This window comes from Microtus ochrogaster, chromosome 7 (assembly GCF_000317375.1).
Source record: "Microtus ochrogaster isolate Prairie Vole_2 chromosome 7, MicOch1.0, whole genome shotgun sequence".
Classification (NCBI taxonomy): domain Eukaryota; kingdom Metazoa; phylum Chordata; class Mammalia; order Rodentia; family Cricetidae; genus Microtus; species Microtus ochrogaster.
Window position 1 is genome coordinate 54,239,108 of NC_022014.1, and position 11,262 is coordinate 54,250,369.

The window sequence follows — 11,262 nt, forward strand, 5'->3', positions numbered from 1 at the left end:
CTTCTTTTAAAAAACAAACAAACAAAAACTTTCTCTTTTATTATCCCCCTCCCCCCCGGGATTTTGCTAAAAAGCTTGTGTGGATATGAAAAGCAGACGCTGAGCTGAAAAGAACGAGGGATGTTTTCTGGAAAGGAATAAGCCAGTGTGAGGGATGGGCACTGAGCCCTGAGCCAGAGGGAGGGAGGAGGTCTCATCAGGGGACCATAGCTCACAGGTGCCTCTTAGCTACCCAGGCAGGCAGGCTCTTAGGATGCCTGCTATTCTGTGAGCTGCCCAGGGTCTAACGCGGGCTCGGTGGAGGGAGCCAGTTTTAGACAGTTTTCCCACCCCTGGGAACTCAAGAGGTCGCAGACCGTGTTGTTTCCAGTCTCCGGAATATTTCTACTGCCCACCGCAGCCCCCACTCACCCTGGCCATCGCCGGTGTTACCTCATGATGCGCGCATGCGTGCCAGGAAAGCGCCTGAACTGAATTCCTAGCGGTTGCCTGGTCCTCTTTCCTGTTACTGCTTCGTGAGCTCCTCTGTACCCTGCAACTAGCTGCCCCCAAGAAATGGCTGAGGCCACTCGAGTTTTCAGGTATAAGCCTGGAGTTTCAAGCTAATGCCTGAAAGGAAGTGCAAGCTCAGGGGAAAATAATCTGAACCATAGATTCATTGGGTCTCTCATGGCTTTAATGGCCGAGGTGGGAGGAGATTAGTAACAGTGAGTGACATTTATACAGCGTGTTGCAGCTTACATAGCTCTTGCATGCATGTTACCTCATTTACCCCGGATGGAGTTCAGGGTGGGGTCCAAGCAGGAGGCAAGACTTTGCCTGTCTGAGTCTGCATTCTGGCCCTGCCTGCCACTTACTAACTGTGTGTCCCCAGAATCCTCTTATGTCTGTATCCCAGTTTCCTTAAATGTGCATTGAAGGCGCAGCTTGTGACTGTCCTGTAGCCCTGTGATGATGAGATTGCTAACGCCTGTAAAACACTCCGAAGAGTGCCAGGAGCATAGTAAACATTAAGTAAAAGTTGCTTTTACTACTTCATCCTCTCAATGGGACCAGGAGATGTGTAGACAAACCCCGTTTTATAGGCAAGCAGAATAGAGCGCAGCAGATGGCGTGACCCATCTGAGGTCACCCAGCAAAGAAGTGGGGATGACAGGTAGGGCTAGGACCAGGCCTGTCTGAGCCCAAAGCCTTGCCTTTGTAGCTCTTCATGCCAACTCCTCTGTGCACATTTGGCTTAGGCGCTCAAGCAAGACACACACATTATACCGCAGTGGCTCGTGTAGCAGCATGTCTAAGAAGATTATTTGTCCAGATGATCTCAGACGTAAGCGAGGTCAGCGTAGCTGAGAAAGCTCTTTTCTCCTGTCTGAGTGGGATGGAAATGAGGGCCACGTACCAGGGCAGCTCTGCATCTGACTATGAACAACTTAGACTTCTCACTGCTCCGGGTCAATCACTTGGCATGGCCACTTGGTGCCATCAAGAGACACAGCGCGCATGAGGTTCTGGTGTAAGCAGGAGGATTACTCCACGATGATACTAACGAATGGTGGCATAGATACAGAGCATACGGCAGCCGCTAGGTGCCATTTCAAGTTCACACATAGCACATCCCTGTGCGTCTGTGTTTTCTGTGACAATGTCACCACAAGTGTGAGTACCGAAGCATACCCTGATGATGGCCTCAGTGTCACTAAGGAACAGTGCACAAAACTTCATTCTGTAGCAAATGGCTGCTTAACTCTCATTTCTTCACCTTGTGGCAACAGTACCCTGATTTTCCCCACTCAGTCTGCCCTTGGACAGACCTGTCTCCATCCCCGGCCTAAGAACAGCATACGATACAGGTCTGGCTAATTTGTCACCGTGCACGAGGTCCACAGGCCACAGACACTGGAGAAGAGGCACTTCCCTTCTTCTGAAGAGACCCGGGTGCTTGAAGCATTCTGGCTATTGAGCAAGAAAGTCTCAGGTGTCAGGGACAACGTGTCTGGGAACGGGGCTGGCCCCCAGACAAACAGTCCCCAGTCCTTTGCTGGTTTGACTCTTTTGATGGCACCTAGCACCAGCCCTGCAAAGTGTAGAGTGTTGAGCTTTGGATTGAAAAAAATAAGGAGAGGGGAAGTGGTATGGGACAAATGTCTATATTATATTTTAAATGAATGCTGATTGGCCAGTGGCCAGGCAGAAAGTAGAGGCGGGACAACCAGACAGGAAGTAGAAGTGGGTCAAGGAGAACAGGAGAATTCTGGGAAGGAGGAATCCCATTCCTTGGCAGTCCTGACCCAGCCACAGAAGAAGCAAGATGTGACTGCCTCGCCAAAAAAGTACCAAGCAACGTGGCTAACATATACTAGAATAATGAGCTAATAAACGTTATAAGAGTCAATGAGAAGCCTGAGCTAATGGGCCAATCAGTTTATAAATAATGTAGACCTCTGTGTGATTTCTTTGGGACTTAACGACTGCGGGAACCAGGCAGGACAGAAACCTCAGTCAACACTGGGTGGTGCAGACATCATGTCCTCTCAGTAGGTCAATAGTTACTTAAAGGAAGAAGTCTGGAGTCTGGAGTGAGCCAGCTAGAAAGCTCAGGTGACTCCCAAGCCCTTGTGGGAAGGATGCAGTTGCTCTGCTCAGAAGGCTGGCGTCTGAAGGGAGTGCCTGCCTTCCGCCTTTCCCTGCCTGCAGGCGGGGAAGTGTTTGCTCACAGAAATGTCACAACAGCAGGGATCCTGGTGCCTTCATCACCCTCAATTGTCCTCCTGACAGCCGGATTGGAACCAAATTGGATTTAAAGCATTTCACAATTTTGTTGAACAAATTTGTGGATTAAGGGAACAAATTAAACCCACATTTTTATTTGGCATCATCAAAAACGTGACATGCAAACTGGAAATGGACATTCCTGGTCTTGGAATAGACACAGTGAATCCCAAACCCTTCCTTCCCAGAATTTTCTTTCGAGGGTGATTTCCTCTGAGATTCTTGGGGAGTCTGGTTCCAAATCTTACCCGAGAGCTGGGCCGTGGTTCTCAGGTCACTACTGGGCCTCAGCATCCTTCCTTAAGGTATGGATGCTTTCTACCCTACCCTGCATTCAATTCTACTTTCCCCACCTTTCCCCATGGACTGTAAGACTGTAAGATTGCATTCCTGTTCCTGAAGTTGCGCTCACAGATATGGCATGTTTGAGTCAATCCCAGTGCCCTATCCTTTCTCTGAACTCTGAGTCGAGCCAATAAATATTTATATAGCTCATTGGTAATTAATTAGGCGACTTTGGCACTCTATCCAATGGCTTGTAAATCAATGTAGATATTTCGTTTTCCCTACCTCTGTTTCTTGGCTTCTCCAGAGCAAGGCAAGCTATTAGTGGGCAGGGAACATGATTTCCACTTGGCTGTATGTGTGCACTACATGTAGTAGCATGCAATGAATATTTATGCACTTATAAATTTAATTGACATATGATTACTCAACACTAAAATGCAAATTTTTAAGGGAGAAAGGAGCTTATCTTGGCCAGGCTGAATGGAAGGGAGAACCTGGAGAATGCCAGCTTCTCTAAGGGCTCTGATGCCAAGTGGGCTGGAAACGTGCCTCCCACTCACAGGTAGGAAATGCTAACAATGATATGCCCACCCAGGGGCTTCAGTTTCCACTTCCTGAGCTGGAAATATCACTAGCACCTTACCAAATCCCCACCATAGCACCATGGAACAGGAGATAGCCTCGGAATGCTAGTCACTTCCAGTCTCGTGGTCTTTGGGGGTACACACACCCATGCCCAGCTGGATAGTACCAAAACAGATTTCACCCAGAGTAGTTCTCAATCTGTGGGTTGTGACCCCTTTGAGGGTTAGATGACCCTTTCATAAGCATTGCCTAAGACCAATAAATTCACAGATATTTACATTATGATTCATAACGGTCATAAAACTACAGTTATGAAGTAGCAATGAAAATAATTTTCTGGTTGGGGGGGGTCACCACAGCATGAGGAACGATATTAGAGGGTCCCAGCATTAGGAAGGTGAGAACCACTGGCCTAAAGATTTATTCACGTCTATAAATGAGTAGGGACACCATGCAGGTGTCCACGGAGGCCAGAAGAGGGCATCAGAGTCTTTGGAACTGAAGTCACAGGTGTTTGTGAGCTGCCTGATGTGGTGCTGAGGGCCGTTCTGCAAGAGCAGCCAATGTTCTTCACAACCAAGCCGTCTCTTAGCCCCAGACTCAGATTCCTAAAGAATAAACTTACCCAAGGGATTGCCGTTTTCTTCACCATGGAAGTCAAAGGAATTAAAGAAAAAAAAAAAGTAGCCCATCCCAAACAAGAAAACTCTAGGCTACCTATCTGGAGAGCCAGACAGACAACAGAGAGACTGCCTAAAGTATCTGTAAGTGAAGAGAGGGGAGACTCCATCAATTGAAACTAATTAAAATGCTTTAATTATATGCGATGTTGACCTCATGTTCCAGATTCCTGCAACAAAGAAATGTAGGTAATTGGGGAGTCTTGACTTTTCACCCACTGACCGCTTTCAACCCAACAAGATCAAGCACGTCTCTTCACTTCTCCACTGTGCTAGGAGGTCAGGAACTCAAGCCATGGCTCAGTTTATGAGCAGAAGAAAGCGAGTCCCAAGGCCTGGCAAGCAGCTCCCTGCACCCATCTCCAGCTCAGCTCCTTAGGGCATTCTGCTATTGTTCTCTAGCATGGTCTCGCTGGGTCAGCACCCACAGCACAGCGTCCGCTCAGCTCTTCCCTGGAAACTGCAGCTGCTTGCTCCATAGTTTTCAGGTTTGCTACCCTCTGAAACTACCTTGCCTTTTATTTCCCATTAGTCTGTGATCTTGTTCCTCCGTGTGTGATTGACACACGCAGCCTAATAAATAATAAATAAATATGTGGTATACTTGTGACTGTGTGTGTGTGTGTTTGTAGGTCTGATGTTGACACTGGCCATTGGTAATCTTCCATGATTGCTCTTTACCCTTTTCACTGAAACAGTCCCTCAGTTGAACCCAGAGCGCCTGGACGCAGCTAGTCTGACTAACCAGGTTGCTGTAGGGCTGTCTTTCTCCCACTGTATAGTACTGGGTTTATTTCAAAGGACCACGAGGTCACTTTGTAGTTTGTAATTGTATTTTTCATACCCAGGAGCAGAGGGCCAAGATTGAAAGGATCCACAATTATTGTTGTGGCTCATTCTGTGCTTTTGTTTTTAATTGAAAATAATTTTTATTTTTCATACAGTATATTCTGATCATGGTTTCCCCTCCCTCATCTCTTCACTAATCCACTAATCCAATTCCATGCCTTCTTTCTTTCTTCTTTCTTTCTTTCTTTCTTTCTTTCTTTCTTTCTTCCTTCCTTCCTTCCTTCCTTCCTTCCTTCCTTCCTCTCTCTCTCTTTCTTTTTCTTTCAAAACAAACAGCCCAATAAAACAAAAACAACAGAATAAAACAACACAAACAAGCAAACAAAAAAGAAAAAGAAAAAACAAACAAAAACTGTAACAATTATCTAAATTATTCTATTATTAAAAAAAACTCGGGAATCAGATATGGGGTTAAAACCTGCTTGCTCAGAGAAGCTGTGGAGAAGCGACCAGTGAGTGACCATTTATCTCTTTCCTTGATCTAAAAGGCCAAACACCATTCTAATCCCCTTCCCACTCCTTCCCTTGTCTCTCTGCAGTTCCTCTGGCCTCCAAAACCTTCCCGCCTGTCTGAACCTGCTGTCCGTCTATCTCCCAATTCATCTGTTCATTTTAACTCGGACCTCTGTAGGTGGACTCCACTCTGCAGTTCTGCTCAAACCTGCGACCCTCTCAGCCTGACTCCAGAAGGGCAGACCTCCTTCTGAGACTCCCACAGACCCCTTTGCCTTTCTGTCAGTGTCCTAGCTGTAGCCTGGGAGCATCTTTGGAACTCCTTGGCTTCTTAGCCCTTAGAGCTACTCTGCCATGTCCATCCACAGGTGTATATCAGTGTATATGCTGTGATAGGTAGAGTGTAATCTGAGAGTTAATATTGGGAATTAAGTTTGGGGGGGATAAGCCATGTTTGCCCTGGCTGGGGCCATCAAGGAAAGTGGGATTATATGGTTAACTGCTGCTGCCGTGTTGAGGCTTCTGTACCGTGTGTGTGTGTGCGTGTGTGTGTTGATAAATTTAGACATTGTGGAAAAGCAAGCATATTCATCTTTTTCTGATCTAGCACACTCGTGGCAGCTCTGGAAGCTTGCCGGCCCTGACCCTCATATAACATTTGTTTTACATGTGTCCGAGCCCTGGTAGTGACCCTCGGCTTGGTTGACCATCTTGGAAATCAGGTTGCCGAGACAGAGTTCAGAGTCCCTGAAGGGGAATGGCCCTGGACTGTTTCTTTTATCAGTCAGATCTTTCTAAGGTACTGGGGTTCCTCAGTATCCCCAGGGGTCTGATTTTAGAATTCCTCCAGATACCAAAGCCTAAGGATGTTGAGGTCCCTCATGTAAAGTAGGTACAGTGTGAGTAACCTAAGCTACCCATCCTGTTTGTAGTCATCTCTAGGTGGCTTGATGTGCCAGTACAAGGGAAACGGATGTGGATAGCTGTTGGGAGCAGTGAGACCCCAGATCCTGAATTTCTTGTAATCCCCTGATCTGAGTGCCTACAGCTGCTCTGAGCACGAGACCTCCAGGAGTTCCTGATGGCAGGAGAGTGGTTTCTGGTGGGTTTGGCTGGGGCATGGCTATCTCTCTATATCTGCCCCTGAACACAATAAGGGGGGCATTCTTGAGGAATTCAAGGATGACCCGTGTCACTGTCTCTCTGTCTGTGTGTGTCTGTGTATTTTAACCTCCAGATTCCTTGCTCGAAGCTCGGGGACTGGGTGCCAGCGCACAGAGCACAGACACGGGGGCGCGATGCACGGCAGATAGCTGTCATGCTGTGCCATTTGGAGAATGAGGACAGGGCTGTGTCTACAACGGTTACACTGATTTCTCTTGAACAGCTCTAATGCATGGATCAGAGCCTTTATGGGTCCCGGAGTTGGCTGTACATAGGTTTTCTCTGTCCCTCCTGTCAGTTAATCAAAGGTGGCCACCACAGTATCAACCCAGAGGCAGACTGGCTTGGCACAGCCAACAAGATGGGTCAGCCACCCGCCTTGGAATTTCACCTGGGAGACATAGTCTCGTAGTCAGTAGCCATTGAAGGCTGTGGCAAAGGGAGCAAGGAGCCAAAAGTTGGAGTCTGAAGCAGAGTGCTGAGCTGAGGAAAGCTTGAAGCAGGAAGAGTTGGGATAGACACTAGAGGAACAGAGAGCAGAGGGAGGACATGCTGAGGGGGAGGCGACAGCATGCTGGGGAGATTCCAGGAGCTCCTACTGCTGGGCCCATGGGAGCCATCTTGAGTTCTTGAAGACCTCTCCCATGGCTACGCTCTGGAGTGCCTAGACGCAAATGTACACACAACATACACACACACACACACACACACACACACGTTGGCACATTTACACACACATATATAAGAACACACACACACACACACATATATATATATATATATTTTTTTTTTTTTTTTTTTTTTTTTTTTTTTTTTTTTGATTTTCGAGACAGGGTTTCTCCGTAGCTTTTGGAGCCTGTCCTGGAACTAGCTCTTGTAGACCAGGCTGGCCTCGAACTCACAGAGATCCGCCTGCCTCTGCCTCCTGAGTGCTGGGATTAAAGGCGTGTGCCACCACCGCCCGGCTATAAGAACATATTTTATAAATACATACAGGTTGAGTGAGTACCCTTCTCTAAATACCGGGAATCATAAATATTTTGGGTTTGGATTTCTTTTGGATTATGGAATATTTGTATTACCTACGGGGATGGATAAGGATGGGGCACTAGCTAAACACACAATTAATTTATGATTTGTGTGCAACAAACAAATACAGCCGGAGGGTCACACAGCAGTATTTTTAGGGCTCTGTGTGTTTCATGGTGACAGGTACAAACCTTCTACCTGTGGCTATGCCACTAGAGGCTCAGATAAGGAATGTTTTAGGTTTCAGCTTTTCAGCTTGAGAAATCATCTGGTTGAATGATAGAAAATATAACATGATATATAACATAACGTAAAATATCTGGATATACAGCAACAGATAAATATGAGCATAAGCACATTTGTGTTGTGATACGGTTGACTTTCTACTCAGATGGAGACTTGAGTGTAAAGTGTGTGTAGCTGAGATCATGCTTGAGAGTCTTTTAAAGTTCCTGCCACGCACACATGCTTTGGAATAGCTGCAACCCTGCATGGTAATGTGTAGCTAGACATGCGAGTGGGACCCATCCCTTCCCAGAGAATGCTTGCTAAAAAAGTGCAACTGAGAAAGCACAGACTCTGACTCCAGGTCCCTGCTGGATACCCAAAGTGAAAACACTGCGATTGTAATGTGCAAGACTTTCCGTCCCCAATGGCAATTGATTAATTCCTCTGGGCAAACCGACTGCCGTGCCATCCCCTGGATGACAGCTGTCTGCGGGGATTGTTTAATTGGAGCCCCTATGATTTCCCAAAGAGCTGAGTAGTTTAAACAATTGATACACATATAACAGCTGTATTAAAATAGGAAAACAAAAATCACGGAAAGGGCACTGAAAACAGCCCAGGACAGCAAGGCAGACACAATTCCAATTAGAAGCAAACCAATGCTACAGTTTCCTGGAGGTAAGGGAAAGAGAGAATCCTGGGTAAAAACAAAGGCATTTTGATGGTCTGAATTGAAAGAGAGGGGTTTTCTCTCTACACCTTTTAAAGTCTCCGCTGCTCATGGTTTTGTCATTGTTGTTCTGTCAGTTTTGTTTCTCACATGAGATTCTCTTTGTTTTCTGCTCCAGAGTTCCTGTGCCCATGGTCAAAAGCAGCAATAACAGGTTACGTGTGCCACGCCCGCCTACTTGGCACCTCAGTTGTTTTCAGGTGGTACACCATGATTTTCAGCCTTCTTCATATGGAAGAAAATATCTCAGTTCATCCAGGCAACTACAGTAAATTCCCTTAGTCTGGAAGTTCATACGCAGTAGTAATGGATTGCTAACAGCACCAGCGATTCAATGTCTGTTGAGGCTCATTGCTTGCACGTGCACATACATACAGACCTGAGCACGCATGTGAACACACACATGAACATTCATACACACACAAATACACATATGGATAGGTTTTCACCCATGAACACACATGTGAGTATGTGCATACACGAACACATGTGACTACGCATGCACACACACACAAACATGCATGTGACTATACATACACACACACATACATATATACATGCTTTTAAAAAAGAGAGAGATTAAGGAAATTTTCCCAGTGTCTCCAGTGAATGGAAAAGAAGAGATGAGCTCGACACCACTGGGTGCTGCACGGGTCTGGTGGCCACAGGCATGGTCTTCCATCCAGAGTCTCCCCCACATCCCGCTGTTCCCCAGTGCTCTTGAACATGAGCCGTGATCAGTGCTTACCCTTCCCATCACTTTATTTCCTCAAGCCATCCTGGAGCAGCAAGTGTCAGAGCCCGACCTCATTACCCCCTCTTCTGCTCCCTAGGTCCCAGCACCTGCCCTTCATAAATGGCCCTTGTGGGTGGAGCAGAGATCTTCTGGGCGTGGCTCTCCCAGAAGCGCGTCAAGCCAGAATTCCAGGTCACGCACCAGCTGTTCGAACTCTCTTACTTCCTTCTCTAGCTTCTCCAAAAAACCATGCAAGTTTATCTTCAGCCACTTCCTGAGGGTCCTTATCGGCTCTTCAGCGGGTTCATAGGTCTGATACTCAAGGCCCTGAAAGGCAGATGCCAAGTCTCTGTCCTCAGACTTTTCAGGAGGATTTTCTTGTTTGAGAAGATTCCCTTGTGTCTTTGCAAATGCTGTTCATTCTGCCTGGGTTATCCTACCCTACCTTCTCCACCGGACTAGCTCCTATTTATCCTCCCCAAACTAGCTAATTGACACCTTCTCTGAGAAGCATTCCTGGGCCCCTTAGCACATCTCCTAGTGTTACCTGGGATGCCACAGGATTCTGAGGGTGATTGCAGTCCCTGATCCGTCCTGATACTTCCCAGCCGCTTCCTGAAACAGGCACAGACACTACCTCTTAACAAACAGTCCAGGTAAGTGTGATTGGTCTCTGCAGTGGGAGGAAGAGTAGGAACGGGCAGGGTGTGGGGCACTGCACAGGCACCCCTCCTGAGGACCACCACCCCTCTGTGGAATTGGTTTCTCCTTTCTTGGGTTCCAGAATGCTCACCTGATATCCCTGTGCCCAGGTACAGCACCAGAACCAACAGAACTAGCAGCGTCTGGGACAAGAAGAGGAGAAAGGAGACAGGAAAGTGAATTCCTGGGTGCAGAAGGCTCCCTACCCCTGACAGAGGTTCAGCCATGGGGGAGTTGTCAGTCAGTTGTAGACATTTCCAACGATCTAAGTCACACTGCTTCCAACCGTTGCAGAAACAGAAGACAGGGCCATGCATGCCCTGACATTTATGTCAGACCCTTCCTCCTCTCCCACTCTTTGGTCCTTCTGAATCCCTGAAAATCTTTTTATTCTAGTCCAACTGTGGGAGGCCCCAGCTTTAAGGAGATACAGTTCACATACAACAAAATGCACATATTAAATGCACAGTCCGATCAGTTTTGACAAGTGTCTCCATGTGGCCTCAATGAAGATCTAATCCTTTCCACCATCTTGAAAGGTCCCCCGTGCCCCTCTCAGTCAGTCTACTGGGGCACCGAAGGCTGCGTTGTGTCCATTTGTGAGTTTTGTGGAAATGAGTCAAGAATGTCTTTTGTATGATGCTGTTGGTGTGGCTCCATGCTTTTGTGCGTTCAGTTTTATGGATGAGTATGCTGCATGGGCCTAACACACTTCATTCTCACCTCCTGGCGAGTTGTCTACAGTTTGAGGTGGTCAGGTACAAAAGTGCCCTGAACATGCATATACCCCGTCTTTGTGTGGACATGTTTCTCATCCCTGCTGGGTGACTATTCAGACATGGAAATGCCAGGATCTGGGGTGAATGGATGCTTAGTTCTAGAACAATATGCAGGACTGTTTCTCAAGATGCTATTCCGTTGGCCACTCAGAGAATTCCTGTTGCTCTATGTCTTTGTCTTAGTATTGCCAGTCTGTAGAAATAGGAGCGGCGGGCTGCGTCCCGGCACCCGGCCGCCCACATGGCTAGCTCTACCCGAAATAATTACAC

The 11,262-nt window shown here is 47.1% G+C and overlaps 1 protein-coding gene across 1 annotated transcript in view; it reads right to left on the bottom strand.

The window, feature by feature from the left end:
- Window positions 1-9,625: 9,625 nt before the first annotated feature.
- Smim23 (small integral membrane protein 23) overlaps window positions 9,626-11,262 on the bottom strand; it is a 4,815-nt gene continuing 3,178 nt past the window's right edge. The window contains exons 2-4 of the mRNA XM_005350370.2: window positions 10,305-10,356; window positions 10,059-10,126; window positions 9,626-9,838 (exon numbers count right to left, since the gene is read on the bottom strand). Of these exons, the coding sequence (XP_005350427.2) occupies window positions 9,626-9,838; window positions 10,059-10,126; window positions 10,305-10,356 (333 nt within the window). The remainder of the gene's footprint in view (window positions 9,839-10,058; window positions 10,127-10,304; window positions 10,357-11,262) is intronic.